The sequence below is a fragment of the Cricetulus griseus genome, chromosome 9, assembly GCF_003668045.3.
Source record: "Cricetulus griseus strain 17A/GY chromosome 9, alternate assembly CriGri-PICRH-1.0, whole genome shotgun sequence".
Taxonomy (NCBI): domain Eukaryota; kingdom Metazoa; phylum Chordata; class Mammalia; order Rodentia; family Cricetidae; genus Cricetulus; species Cricetulus griseus.
The window spans coordinates 3,230,617-3,245,541 of record NC_048602.1 but is presented as its reverse complement, the minus strand read 5'-3'; the positions used below and the strand labels follow the sequence as shown (position 1 = coordinate 3,245,541).

The 14,925-nt window shown below is 49.5% G+C and overlaps 1 protein-coding gene across 1 annotated transcript in view; it reads right to left on the bottom strand.

Annotated features, from left to right (window-relative positions):
- Positions 1-14,925, bottom strand: part of Wdr88 (WD repeat domain 88) — a 32,994-nt gene that overhangs the window by 273 nt on the left and 17,796 nt on the right. The window contains exons 7-10 of the mRNA XM_027430252.2: positions 11,661-11,848; positions 8,257-8,339; positions 5,957-6,025; positions 2,600-2,692 (exon numbers count right to left, since the gene is read on the bottom strand). Of these exons, the coding sequence (XP_027286053.1) occupies positions 2,600-2,692; positions 5,957-6,025; positions 8,257-8,339; positions 11,661-11,848 (433 nt within the window). The remainder of the gene's footprint in view (positions 1-2,599; positions 2,693-5,956; positions 6,026-8,256; positions 8,340-11,660; positions 11,849-14,925) is intronic.

Below are 14,925 nucleotides of genomic sequence, written 5' to 3'. Positions count from 1 at the left end.
CAGAGCAGATTGGGAACACAAGGCCAGACACAGGTTTCTGCCCAGCCCTTTCCCTCCAAAGCCAAGAGGGTAGTGAGGGCTGGCCCTCACACAGCCAGCCACATGCTTGGGAGCGGGGAGACCGGGCTGTGTCCCGCCCTTGCCCAGGGCTCGCTGGACAGAGTTGTGGGACCCAAGGAGTGGCCTGACTCCTTGACATGCTGAGGGTGCTGGCTTGCCCAACAGAGTCAGAAGGAAGCAAGGCGAGCAGGTAAGGATTTGTTTTTGTTTGGTTTTCAGTAGGAGAAATTAAATCCGGGGGCCTTAAATGTGTTAGGCCACGGAGCTACATTCCCAGCCCCACTCCCACCCCCACCCCGTGTGTGTGTGTGTGTGTGTGTGTGTGTGTGTGTGTGTGTGTGTGTGTGTGTGTTTAATTTTGAGACAGGGTCTCATATATATATCACAGGCAGGCCTTAAACATAAACCTTTCTGCCTCAACCTTCTGAATAGCTAAATGTTATAGGTCCTTGGCACCTGGCTAGCACCCGAGATTTCTGAACTAAACAGGGCTTTGTTAAAGGCATCAGGTTCCCTGAAACTAGAGTTAGGAATGGCTATGAACCCCCATGCAGGTGCTAGAATCAAATCCGGGTCCTCTGTAAGAGCAACAGCAAGTGCTCTAAGCCACTAGGCTATGTCTCTAGCTATTTCTTTCTGAGGTCTTTTTTGTTTTGTTCTTTGTTTTTTGTTTTTTTGAGACAACACCTCACTAAATCTCATAGACTGACCTCTAGAGATCCTAGAGATCCTCCTGCCTCGAGCTCCTAAGTATTGGGTTTACAAGAGAGAACCACCTCACTCAGCTCCAGACTACCATGTGGGAGCTGAGCTTTCTCCTCCACGTTAAGTCTATTTCCGGCCAAAACACCACCCAGCAGGTAGAGACACTCACCTGTCTCTTTGCTACCCACTATCAAGCCAGCGACTGAGGCAGGCCTCCCAGGGGATCCTGGCCCGAGAGAGAGAGAGAGAGAGAGAGAGAGAGAGAGAGAGAGAGAGAGAGAGAGAGAGAGGAGAGACAGAGACACACACAGAGAGACAGACAGAGAGAGACAGAGACAGAGAAAGCGAGCGCGCGCGCACGTGCGCACACACACACACACCTCCAAGGTATCAGGTCCATACCCTGGTACTCCACGCCCCTGTGCTTGCTCCTCTTAAGAACGTAGTGCACGGGGCTGGAGAGATGGCTCAGAGGTTAAGATCACTGACTGCTCTTCCAGAGGTCCTGAGTTCAATTCCCAGCAACCACATGGTGGCTCACAACCATCTACAATGAGATCGAGTGCCCTCTTCTGACCTGCAAGCATATACGCAGGCAGAACACAATATACATAATACATAAATCTTAGCGGGACTCAGAGAAGACAGCTCCTGGGCCAGCCCAGAGGTCAGGGAGATTGATGGTCATCGCTCTTCCAGGTCTATGGACTAGCAAGGCCACAAGACCATAGAGACCGACCATAGAGACCAGCTAGCCACAAAGACAAGAGTGCCAACAGGGATGGGTTCCTGAGCCTTTCACTTGGGTAACGGGAAGCAAGGATCCAGCCAGGGTGTCTACAGATGGGGTGTCATCTACCGAGTGCCACTCCCTCAGGCCTGGTGGCTTCCACAGACCTTCACTGCCTCACCCCACTCCTCAGGCATACCACACTTGCCCTATACTGGCTCTTCTCCTTTCTCTAAATCCTCCCCACAAGCCCCTCAGCGTCTTCAAGTCTATTCACCTGTGGCCCTCTCAGTAAGACTTAGCCTGACTACCCTTTACAATATCACAGAGCTGGAGAGATGGCTCAGTGGTTAGGAGCCCTTTCTGCTCTTTCTAAGGACCTGTGTCAGGTGTCTCACAACTGCCTAGAACTCCAGCTCCAGGGGATCTGATGCCCTCTTCTGGGGACACACACACACACACACACACACACACACACACACACACACACAGCACAACTTTAATGGTAGAGCTCAGAAGACAGAGGCAGGGGGATCTTTGTAAGTTCAGGTCAGCCCAGTCTACATTGCCAGTTGCAGGCCAGCCAGGACAACTAAGTAAGATGCTATCTCAAAATAATAATAATAATAAATAATAATAATAACAATAATAATCAATACAGGTTGGAGTGCAGTTCAGTGGGAGAGTGCTTGCCTGTGCCCACGCTGTGAAAGGCCAACGCTGTGAAAGCCCAATAAATAAACAAATCATAAGCTGTGTGCACACTTACAACCCAGAACTTAGAAGCAAGGAAGCAAGAGTTTCAGGCCAGCCTACGATATATACCAAGAACGTGTCTCAGAAAACCAAATGAACATAGATAAATACCCCTTCCCTCCCGTGGAACTTTTTTTTTCCTAAAAATCACTGCTTACCATGTGAGCACGTATTTTCCCTGTGTCTGTACACGTGTCTCACCGTTTAAGACTTAAGCACCCACGGGGCCGGGGGCCCATCGTCTGTCTGTGGTTGTGGGTGGGACCAATGAACGCTTGCTCAGGGTTAAACTGAATTGGGGGAGGTGAGTGGACGTCTTCCCTGGGCTTAATTTGACCTGATACCAACCTGCTGGACTTTGCAGCCCATAGTCCTTTTGTTCTCGGTTACCAGAGGGATTTTGTCGACCTCTTGAATATTCCAGAGTCTCAGGGAGTTGTCCTAGAACAAGTCAAGCAGCAGGCCAGGGTCACACAAACAAGCAAGCAATTCAGCAAACCAACCACCACGGAGGCTGTGGGTGTCCAGCAGCGCGTGAAACAGGTGTGATGAATCCCAGCACTTCCCCAGGTATCTGGAAATGACTTCCTTTGTTCCATTATTACAGAAACGGGATGGAAACCGTTGCCGTGGTGGAGCATGGAATGCGGAGTGACCTCAGTCTGTGCCCCGTGCCGTGCCGTGGTCCTCTGACTCCAGAACAAACTCACTCATCACCTTTGAGGGGAGGGTTGCACTTGTGTGTATGCTGTCTATGTTGTACGTAGTATGTGCAGTGTGCATTCTGTGTGATACGTGTGTGTGTGTGTGTGTGGCGTGCGCTCTGTGTGTTCTATGTCATGTGTTATACATGCGTGCCGTGTGATGTTATACATGTGTGTCCTGTGTGATGTATGTTGTGTATGTGTGTGTTATATGTAGTGTGTGTAGTGTGTGTGTTCTTGGGATGTGTGGTATGTGATAAGGGAAACAAGGTCTGTGTGTGTCCAGGATAGATACAGTTATGTTTAGGGTGTGTGTGTGCGTGCGTGTGTGCGTGCGTGTGTGTGTGCGTGCGTGCGTGCGTGCGTGCGTGCGTGTGTGTGTGTGTGTGTGTGTGTGTGTGTGTGTGTCTGTGTGTGTGTGCAGGTGGTGCACGCCTTTAATCTCAGCACTCCAGATGTTTTTCTAAGCCAGTGTTTTTCTACGTAGGCCAGGCTGCCCTTGAACTCACAGAGATCTACCCGTCTTTGCTGCCTCAGTGTGAGGTTAAAGATTCGTACCACTATGCCAATGAGTTGTTTTTTTTTTTTTTTTTTTAATATTTTCAACCCAGGTTGGTTGAGTCTGTGAGTTGAAACCCACAGACATGGAAAAAGACTGTGTGTGGTGTAAGGTAAGGGGCCAGCTTCATTCATTTGCGTGTAAATGTCCATTTTCCCTAACGCCGTGTGTGTGTGTGTGTGTGTGTGTGTGTGTGTGTGTGTGTGTCTGTGTGAAGATTGTCCCTTCTCCATTGAGCGGTGTGGCACAAAATGGTAACATCTAATAAGTCATGGCTTATCGATCCGTTCCCTGGCCTATCCCACTGGACATCTGTCTGTCCCGATGCCACTTATCACGGCGTTAATTATTATGAATTTAGTTAAGTTTGAAGTTTGGATGGAGAGTGTGAGCCCATCAATAGAATTATTGTGACTATTACCATTCAAGGTTGTTCTGGGTACTCAAAGACCCTATGGATTCCTCCGGACTTGAAGACCAACTTTGTCGTTGTGGAGGGTTGGGGGAGCTATTGGCATTCTGATAGGGATTATATTGAACCTGTACAGGACTCTGGGAGCTGGGATTACAGATGTGTACCACCACGGAAAAAGTCTCTGTTTAGTGACTGTGTTTATGTTCTCTTCATAAATTAATCAAATATCTCTGTGTCTTAAATGTGTAACAGTGGCTGGTTACAGTGGGGAGGCAGAGGGAGGAGGATCATGAGTTCAAGGCCAGCCTAGACTATATGGTAAGACCCTGTCTCAAACAATCAAGCAAGAATATAATAATATGTCTTAGAAAAATTAAATACACAATAAAATGTTATAATTTTATACTCATATAATATCCATGCACTGCATGGATATACATTATATAAAATGCATATATAAACACAGTATCTTTAATGGATATTTATTAATCTAACATATAATACATAATGTAATATTCATTATAATTTATATATTATAATGTAACATATTTAATATGCAACGCATACCACAATATATTGTATAATATATTATTATATAATAATTATTCTTTTATGATATTGTATAATATTATAATATGATCTAATAAGGGCATTATTATAGCAAAGTATTTTTTAACTGTATTTGTTCAAATAGTCCTGTTGTTTGTTATTGTAACTGTCACTTACCTAGTCTTGTTGTGTTGTTTAAATGACAGCATTAATATAACAGAAAAGTAAAAAGCACAGAATAACAGAATTTTGGAACACCAGACCGTTTTTTTCTGGTTTCCTGTTAATGACACATGAACACAAAACCTTCATTACACCTTAGTCGGTGTTTATTAAGGGCTTCCGGTCTGCAGCGTCTGTCCTACACGGCTCTCTGCGTTGCACACCTACAATCCCAGCTCTCAGGAAGCTGAGCAGGAAGCTCATTAATTGGGGGCCAGCCGGGGCTACATGGCAAGATCCTGTCACAAAGCAAAACTGCTTCTTAGGTCGAGCCTCAGCCATAGTTTCGCAGACCTAGAAGCCGCCAACATTCAGAACACAGTGTTCCACTAATGAAGGTCAGAGGTCAGGGTGGAGCCCACTTCTCTGAGGCTGTCTCCTGGGGGGCAGAGTCTGCGGAGAGGGGTGAGTTAAGTGTGCCCCTAGAATGGATGTCCCCGGATGAGTGTTGTGGAGCGGGAGGGACCCACCTGGGACCTGTGGTGGACACTGCCGCTTAGCTGTGAGCTGGTGCCTACCCTCCAAAGCCACTCACAGCCAGGCGTGTCCCTTCTCCAGCAAAGCTCGTACACTGATGGGACAGACCAGATCCACGTGGCAATCCCCAGAGTCACAGATGGAAGGAAGGACTGGCCGCCACATTCCTGGGCAGCTCCTGGGTACAGATATTATACTGAGCTTGCCCAGGAACAACAGTTTTTGCCTTTTGGGATGTGTGTGCGTGCGTGCGTGCGTGCGTGCGTGTGCTCATTTTTTTATGTGAGCCATGAGTGGTAGTGCAGACCTTTTAATCCCAGTACTGAGGGTAGGGGGTGTCTCTGAACTCTAGGCCAGCCTGGTCTACAAAGTGAGTTCTGGAACAGCCAGGGCTGCACAGAAAAACCCTGTCTTAAAAACAAAACAAAACAAAACAAAAACCCCACTTTTATTTATTTATTTGCTGGAGGCTAGGGGCAGGAGCATCCTTCAACATATGGATGGTAGTCAGAGGACAGCTTCCAGGAGTCCGTTCTTTCTTTCCATTATGTGAGTCCTGAGGGTCGAGCCCCAGGTCATCAAACTTGGTGGAAGTCACCTTTATCCAATAAAGCATCGCAATGGCCCTCCCTCCTCTTGCCTCAGCCTCCTGAATGCTGGCTGAGATTACAGGCATGCAAACCCAAGAATTTCACACCTGGGAGGACCACTTCCCCTATCTCAGGTTCCAACAAATACGATAACCATTTTAAGTCTGCCAGAGCTTGCTTGCTTTTTACCTTTGAAGCAGAGAGGATCCATTTCTTGTTGTCGCTAACGGCAACATCCATCACCCAGTCATCATGGCCCTGAACAAAAAACATGATTCAACAAAGACCTGGGAGAAATGCTTTATAAGAACAATGGGAACAAAACGTCAGCAAACCATAGCGCATCCTTGGCTCCATCCACCAGCCATGAGGACGGGTGCACCTGCCTCTATCAGGTTTCTGTATTTGCTTTTTAAATCACACCACAGGGCTTGGCAGAAGAAGGAAATAAAGAACTACACTCCTCTCTGGTCCCAGGACTGTGCTTGCCCATGTGGCCCAAGAAAGTGCCTCTCAGAGGCTCCATCAGGGAGGGGCTTTGGGCTTTGAGGGACTGCAGAGTCACCCACGGGTAGCTTAAGCAAATGAGGGGCTGTTTTCCTCAGGTCAAAATAAAACCGGAGCCAGAGCTGGTGCGGTAACGGTGGCTCACACTTGGGAGGCAGAGGCAGGTGGATTTCTATGAGTTAGGGGTCAGCCTGGTCTACAGAACGAGTTTCAGGACAGCCAGGGCAACACAGAAATACCCTGTCTTGAAAAAACAAATTGGTAATAATTATTATAATAAATAAAACCAGAGGAGGCGAATGCCACTGCTGTGATCTTTGCCTTTGCCTCAGCATCTGTCACCTCCGTCATTTCACTGATGGAAAGCGAGGTGACAGGGTGGGGTAGGAAGGAGAGGAGCAGGAGAGGTTGGGTTGCAGTGCTCAGCAAAAGGCAAGGGAGGTGACTTGGTGGGTGAAGTACTTGCCCCACAAGCCTGGAGATCTGAGTTCGATCCCTGCAACTAACGTAAAAGTAGGAGGACAGGACTCACCCCCCACAAGGCTCTCCCTGACCCCCACGTGTGCACTGTGCCACGGGTGTGTGTTTTCACACTCAGCGGATACACACGATGATAAAATTAAGAATGAAAAGATGTGTTCATTCTCTATAAAAGAGTGGAGGACAGACAGCAGAGAAGAGAGTCTAGAGCAACACAAGAGGGGCGGGGGATTTTAAGCACCGTGGGGCAAGCGTCCAGTGTGGAGCTGCTTGTTAGCACAGAACCACCCTTTGTCCTGGCATTCCCGAGAACTCTGCTTAGATGGACTAGCCACGGGTGTATGGGATGGGGTGGGGTGGATGTGGGCTGCTTAAGAAGGTGCAGAGCCGGGCATTGGTGGCGCACGCCTTTAATCCCAGCACTCGGGAGGCAGAGGCAGGCGGATCTCTGTGAGTTCGAGGCCAGCCTGGTCTCCAAAGTGAGTGCCAGGATAGGCTCTAAAGCTACAGAGAAACCCTGTCTCGAAAAAACAGAAAAGAAGAAGAAGAAGAAGGAGAAGGAGAAGGAGAAGGAGAAGGAGAAGGAGAAGGAGAAGGAGAAGGAGAAGGAGAAGGAGAAGAAGAAGAAGAAGAAGAAGAAGAAGAAGAAGAAGAAGAAGAAGAAGAAGAAGAAGAAGAAGAAGGTGCAGACATGGGGTCCCTGAGGACTTAGAGGCCAAAAGCAGCCAAAGGTGACTGAGACACGGTACCAAGGGTCCAGCCCTAAATTCTTGCTCTGTTGGATAATGCCTTGCTGACTTCGGAGACCACTGGGTTCAGGCTTCCTCTGCTGGTGGCAGAAGCCCTGTGGCTGTGGCAAATCCTCATGGTGGCCTCTGAGTCTCCACATGGGGTCTTGGGTTCTTCCCCACCTACCGAGTGCCTTCCCCGAGGTCTCTCTATTGCCATCCACATCTCAAATCATGAGCCTCCTCTACGTAGCCCATGGCTCACCCACTGCGGGTTAGCCCCTAAGCCCCCTTTTTTGTTTTGTTTTGTTTTGTTTTGTTTTGTTTTGTTTTGTTTTGTTTTGAGACAGGGTTTCTCTGTGTAGCTTTGGAGCCTATCCTGGCACTCGCTCTGGAGACCAGGCTGGCCTCGAACTCACAGAGATCCGCCTGCCTCTGCCTCCCGAGTGCTGGGATTAAAGGAGTGCGCCACCAACGCCCGGCTCCTAAATCCCTTTTTATCCCATGGATCTATTATCATTCTCCCGCTCATCACCGTTGGTGGTTAATTTGCTAATGTCTGTGTCCTTCCCCACAAAGGTGTCAGGACTGTCTCACTCACTGCCTCAGCCTCAGCATCAGATGCCTGACAGACCACACCCATGATCCCAGCTGAAATAGGTCATAAATTTGAGGTTAACCTGGGCTACATAGCAAGATCCTACTCCTCCCCCTGCCCCCCTCCCCACCCCAGAAAAGAGATTTGGATTCATTATGCTGGGCGGCCACTTGTACCTTCAATGACAACTTCCGGTAGCCATCTCCTACATCCCAAATAGCCACACTGTTGTCAAATCCACCAGAAATGAGACAAGAGCCTGCAATACAACAGGAGGGGATGGGTACAGGGTTTCCTTCCGTCCAGCTCTCCCACAGGCTGTGGTGGCATCTGTGAGGCACTGCATGGCTCAAGCCGAGAACACCGGGGCCCCTCCCAGGCAGCTAAAGCCCTTCCTTTGTTCTTCAGGGCAGTGATGTCACATAGACAAATGAGCCAACCACTGAGCCACACTGCTCCTAGGAGCTGTGCAGGCTCTCGTCCCTGCCAGTGTGTGCTCACATTAGACACGGGGTGAATGCTTATGTTTCCAGTACTTGGGGTTGGGGTGGCACTGAGCCAAGAGGATCACAACTCTGAGGCCAACCTTACATTTGTGGGGGGGGGCGGTATATATGTATGTGGTGTGTGTGTGTGTGTGTGTGTGTCTGTAGTGCGTGTGTGTGTGTGTGTGTGGTGTGTGTATGTGATGTGTGTGTGGTGTGTGTATGTGTGTGTGTGTGTGTGTGTGTGTGTGTGTGTGTGTGTGGTGTGTGTGTGTGTGGTGGTGTGTGTGTGTGTGTGTGTGTGTGTGGTGTGTGTGTGTGTGTGTGTGTGTATGTGTGTGTGTGTGTGTGTGTGTGTGTGGTGTGTATGTGTGTGTGTGTGTGTGTGTGTGTGTGTGTGTGTGTGGTGTGTATGTGTGTGTGTGTGTGTGTGTGTGTGTGTGTGTGTGTGTGTGGTGTGTGTGTGTGTGGTGTGTGTGTGTGTGGTGTGTATGTGGTGTGTGTGTGGTGTGTGTGTGTGTGTGTGTGGTGTGTCTGTAGTGTGTGTGTGTGTGTGTGTGTTTGTATACATGTGATTGCACAGTACCTAAAGACAATTTTTGAGACTCCTTCCGTCTTTCACCCCGTGGCGCCCAGGGATTGAACTCAGGTCATCAGATTTGGCAATAAGTAACTTTACCCACTAAACCATGTCAATTGCCCACAGGCCTTATTTTAAAAGCAAACAAACCCCAGGGAGCTGGGGAGATGGTCCAGAGGTTGAAACACTTGCCACATAAGCCTGAGGACTGGAGCTCAGATCTGCAGAAACCCACATAATTGCCAAGCGAGCATGTCAGCCCCAGAAGACAAAGACAGGGCAAGACTAACCTAAGCTGAGAGCTCCGGGTTTGATTGAGAGACCCTGTCTCAATAAATGAGACAAGAGATGATAGAGGGGGCTGGAGAGATGGCTCAGAGGTTAAGAGCACTGGCTGCTCTTCCAGAGGTCCTGAGTTCAATTCCCAGCAACCACATGGTGGCTCACAGCCATCCGTTATGAGATCTGGTGCCCTCTTCTGGTGTGCAGATATGCATGGAAGCAGAATGTTGTATACATAATAGATAAAATCTTTAAAAAAAAAAAGAGATGATGGAGACCTCAGGCACACACACACACTTATATGCACACACTTACATGCACACACACTTACATACACACACACTTATATGCACACATATACACTTATATGCACACACTTATATGTACACACACATATGCACACATATTTATATGCACACACACACTTATGTGTACCCCACACACACACACTTACACGCACACACACACACACTTATATGCACACACACACACACACACACACAGGTACTTGCACCCCCTACACATATACACACGAAAAAATGGAAAAAGAACAACAACCCAAACCCCAGTCTCTAGTCACAATGTTCTGATAAATTAATCAATCGATGCAGGGATTTCTGATAGAGACATCCTATCTGGTGTGTATTATTGATTACTAGTGTGGAATTGGGCCAATATTCACTGTGTCTCGAGGCTCAGTGCAACTCAGTGTGCTGTGTGTTTCCTCCACAGAGCAGACCAGTGTTCCTGCCCTTCGAGGCATTTAACAGTATTTCACTCCTCGGTTTGAGTTTCAAAAAGTAAAAATATCAACAAAAGAGCCTGGAGGATGGGATTGGAGAACACGGCTCGGTGGTTAAGAAGGCACACTGCGCTTGCAGAGGACCGGGCTTCAGTCCCCAGCACCCACATCAGGCAGCTCGCAACCGTCTGTAACTCCAGCCCCGGGGACCTCATAAGCACTGCACACACACGCACAAACCCGCACACACGTAATTTGTTTGCTTGCTTTTCAAGACAGGGTTTGTCTGCTCAGCCCTGGCTGTCCTGGAATTAGCTTTGTAGACCAGGCTGGCCTCGAACTCAGAGATCTGACTGCGTCTGCCTCCTAAGTGCTGGAACTACAGTTGAATAATTAACAAATTTTTAATGGGCAGGAGCACACACACACACACACACACACACACACACACACACACACACACACACACCATCCTGCTGAGACGTGGGCACTCCTCCACAGCCACTTCCCTCAAAGGGCCCTCGCTGTGCCTTCATTACTGAAGACGGCTTCCTGCCGTTGGTCCCCCTCACCCCCATGTCACTTCACCTGGCAGCAGCACCCCAACTCCCTGTAAGGAAGGATTCCCCTCTTGCTCTCAGTTTAGAGAGCGCTGCCCGGCACCTCTAACTCTGGGAAAGTCTCCCAAATCTGACCAATCCCCTGCTATGTGATTGGCTCAGAGAGATGGGTGTGCGTCCCAAGCTGAGCCAATGGGAGCCTTCCCTGGGATTTGGTGCTGACACCTGTCAGGCAGAAATTCACGTTTCCTTGAGGAATGCCAGTGGCCAGAACCAGAGTGACTTGGAGGCCATCCTTGCCTCCGGGGCCGTAACCCACATAAAGGAGACGCTGAATGGGTCGGGGGGGGGGGGGGGGGAGGAGCAATGGTGTGCAAGACCGTGGAGGGAGCATCCTTCCCATTGGGTGTTCAGAATTCACAAGTGTTCCTGTTCTTTACATGCACGGGGGGGGGGGGGGAGCTTATCAGAACGCAGCATCTTGCAGCCCCCTCTCAAAAGACTGGAATTCTGCTGGTCTTGCTCGAGAGTCAGATAACTGTACTTCAACAAGCAAATTATTTAAAGGCCAACCACACTTTGGCAATCTGAATAATAGTTTACACATACTCAAAATAAAAAAAAAATTCAGACTTTCTTCTGTGGTTTAAGTCACGTCGAGCTGGGGTTCCTGCCACTGGAAACGTGTCCCCAAATTCCTCTCTTGGCTTGGGGTGCTTGGGATGGCGTGGGGGAAGCACCACCCTTCCTGCTAGAATCGTGTGGGGGGGGGGTCACCGCTTTTCTGCCCCAGGAACAGTCCCCACAGGTGGACCAGGAAGGAACCAGCTGAGTTCTGGCACCTGAGGGTGAGCCCGGCTTCACTGTGGCACGCGAAACAGGAAAAGGAGGGGGAGAGAAGGCGGAAGGGAGGGGCAGGCAGGTCACTCACTGTCTCTGGTGATGCAGCAGGAACTTACACAGCCCTCGTGGCCCTTCATCAGGGTCACACAGGCTCCTTGATTTCGGAACTCCCCCGTGTGGACGTTCCACACTTTTATATTTTTATCCCACGAGCAGGTGCACAGAAAGTGGCCGCTGAAGTTGAAACAGCAGTCTGAGATCGTATTGTCGTGGGCCCTGAAACAGAGGTGGGGTGCATGCTGGCACACCATCCCAGGACACCCGAGAGCGCCGCCTACCGGGGGCGGGGTGCTGGATGGAGAGGGGATGTCACCTCCCAAAGAAAACTCGCTCGAAAGCAGCAAGAGAGAAATGAAATCCCAGCTGCACTGGGAAAGCACCGGCAGGGACTGCTTTCTCATCCAAGCCGGAGGCCACACGGGAGAGGTGGCTCAGTGCTTAGGAGTGCTGGCTGCACTTGCGAAAGACAGGCGTGGGTTCAATCGCCAGCACCCACACGGTGGCACAAAACTCCATTTCCAGAGAACCTGACACCTTGGTCCTGTGTCCCACAGAGGCCAAGTACATAGTGCACACCTAACATGTTAAGAAAGAAGAAATTGTCCGGCGTTGGTGGTGCACGCCTTTAATCGCACGCCTTTAATCCCAGCACTCGGGAGGCAGAGGCAGGCGGATCTCTGTGAGTTCGTGGCCAGCCTGGTCTACAGAGCAGGTACCAGGACAGCCAGGACTGATACACAGAGAAATCCTGTCTTGAAAAACCAAAAGAAAAAAAAACAAAAAACAAAACAAAACAAAAAAAACAGCTCGAGTCTTCTTTCTTTCTTAAGATTTACTTATTTATTTTATATCTGTTCTGCCTGCAGACTAGATGAGGGCACCAGATCTCATAACGGATGGTTGCGAGCCACCATGTGGTCGCTGGGAATTGAACTCAGGACCTTTGGAAGAGCAGCCAGTGCTCTTAACCTCTGAGCCATCTCTCCAGCTCCTTGAGAATCTTTTTTCTAAGTAGCAAGGAATAACGGACCGTAATAAAGAGAACCTAGACCATTAGACAGGAAGCCAGACATGGGAGAAAGATACACGCAAAAACAGACTGCACTTTTCTTCAGTGTTCTAGTGATATTTGCTCACAACTGTCTCTAACTCCAATTCCAGAAGATCTTGAGTGTGTGAGAGAGAAGAGGAAGAGAGGGAGGGACGGAGGGAGGGAGGGAAGGAGGGGGGGAGGGACGGAGGGAGGGGGGAGGGAGGGGAGGGAGGGAGGGGGAGGGGGGAGGAGGGGAGGGAGGGGAGGGGGAGGGAGGGAGGGAGGGAGACACACATGCGGGCCAAACACCCATTCACATAAAATAATAATGACCGTTTGCAGGTGGGGCTGAGCATACCGTGTGTCACCCGGCAGCTACCAGTGCCACTAGGACCAATGCAGGGGTGTTGGAGAGACGGGAAAGATGGCGGAATGAGGTGCTTTGTTTGTTTTGCTTTGCTTTTTAATTAATTTGGGGGGGTTTCTTTTAGTGGGGGACACTGCAGGGGTGAGGGCCAGATATAGAGATATCAGGATTGGGAGATAATCAGGATTGGGGTGTATGAGGTGAAATTCCCAAAGAATCAATAAAGAAGTATATATGTGTGTGTGTGTGTGTGCATATATATATATATATATATATATATATATGTGTGTGTGTGTGTGTGTGTGTGTGTGTGTGTGTGTGTCCATCAATAGACCAGTAAACAAAACATGGCATATGTCTATCAATATGTGTGTGTGTGTGTGTGTGTGTGTGTTGATATATAACAGAGCTACATGAAGTTAGCAAAATAAATGAAGTTCTGTTACATGCTACTGCAGGGATGAAACCTGAAGATATTAAGTGGAAGGAGTCAGCTAGTTGACGACAGATATGATTTCATTTATATAAATATCTAAACTAGGCAAATTCATAGAGGCAGAAGTGAAGTAAGGGCTCCCAGGGGCTTCGGGGAGCGGGAAGTCGTTGCTTAATGGATACAGTTTCCTTTGGTGTGGAGAAACACTTTTGGAAATAGATAGTGAGGGTTGCAAAATACTGTGGGGTGCAATTATTAGCCCAGTGAACTGTGTGCTTAAAAAAAAATGGTCAAAATTTATGTTGCATGCATTTCATCATAAATAATGAAAATGCCATCTCCCCCAAATTACTTGGTTTAATTTTTATTTTTTGTTACTTTTATTATTGTGTGTGTGTGTGTGTGTGTGTGTGTGTGTGTGTGTGTGTGGTGTTGTGAGGATGTGAGTGCGTAACACAATGAGTGTGGCTGATCAGAGCTCAACTTGCAGGAGTCAGTCCTCTCCTGCTGCCTTGTGGGTCTCGGGGATCAAACTCAAGTCATTGCTCTTGGCAGCAAGACCTTCCAGCAGTTGAGCCACCTCGCTGGCCCCTAAAGTTACTCTCAGTAGGTGGACTATACAGTGTGACAGACAGCCCAGAAGGGAGTGAGGGAGCAACTGCTGGGTCTCTCGCATGGCCCCAGAGGCCCCACCCCGGGAATGCTAGCCCCTGCGCTGAGACTCTGAGACGCTGAGACCCTCGCCTCTCCATTGGCTTGCTAAAAAGCGCCTTTTCCGGGCTCCCATTTAACCTGAGTGAAATGGATCACGGCTTCTGCCCACAATCTGGACTCTGCCTACGGCCTCTGCTGCCCATCCCTCGGTGCCGGCTGGGAGTAGCGGGAGCAGGGCGCACAGCCTCCTGCCTCAGTGTCCCCCCCCTAAGCATCCACGTGACCCGGCACTCCCACAGGGCTGTCTTCCTCTGCCATGTCTCAAGTCCATGCTCACCACAGCCGTCCCAGGAGAGGCCCGCAGAGGCCTCACTCACTGGACAGTGGCCACCTGGATGGCGAGCTTCCCATTCCAGACTCGCGTCTCACCGTGTGGCCTAGACTGAGTGGCACGCACGGGCCTGGCTGCCCTCTTCGCTGTGTGGTTGCTTTGACACGGTTCTCACTATGTAGCTCTGGCTGTCAGGGTGTAGACCGGGCTGAACTCCCAACCTCACAGAGATCTGCCCGCCTCTGAGCCCTAAGCACCGAGGTTAAAGGCCGATGCCACCACTCCTGGCCCCGAACTTGTCATGAAGGCTCTGGGCAAGTTTGCTGGTAAGCGTTCACCTTGGCCGGGCGGTGGTGGCGCACGCCTTTCATCCCAGCACTGGGGAGGCAGAGGCAGGCGGATCTCTGTGAGTTCGAGACCAGCCTGGTCTACAAGAGCGAGTGCCAGGACAGCCTCCAAAGCCACAGAGAAA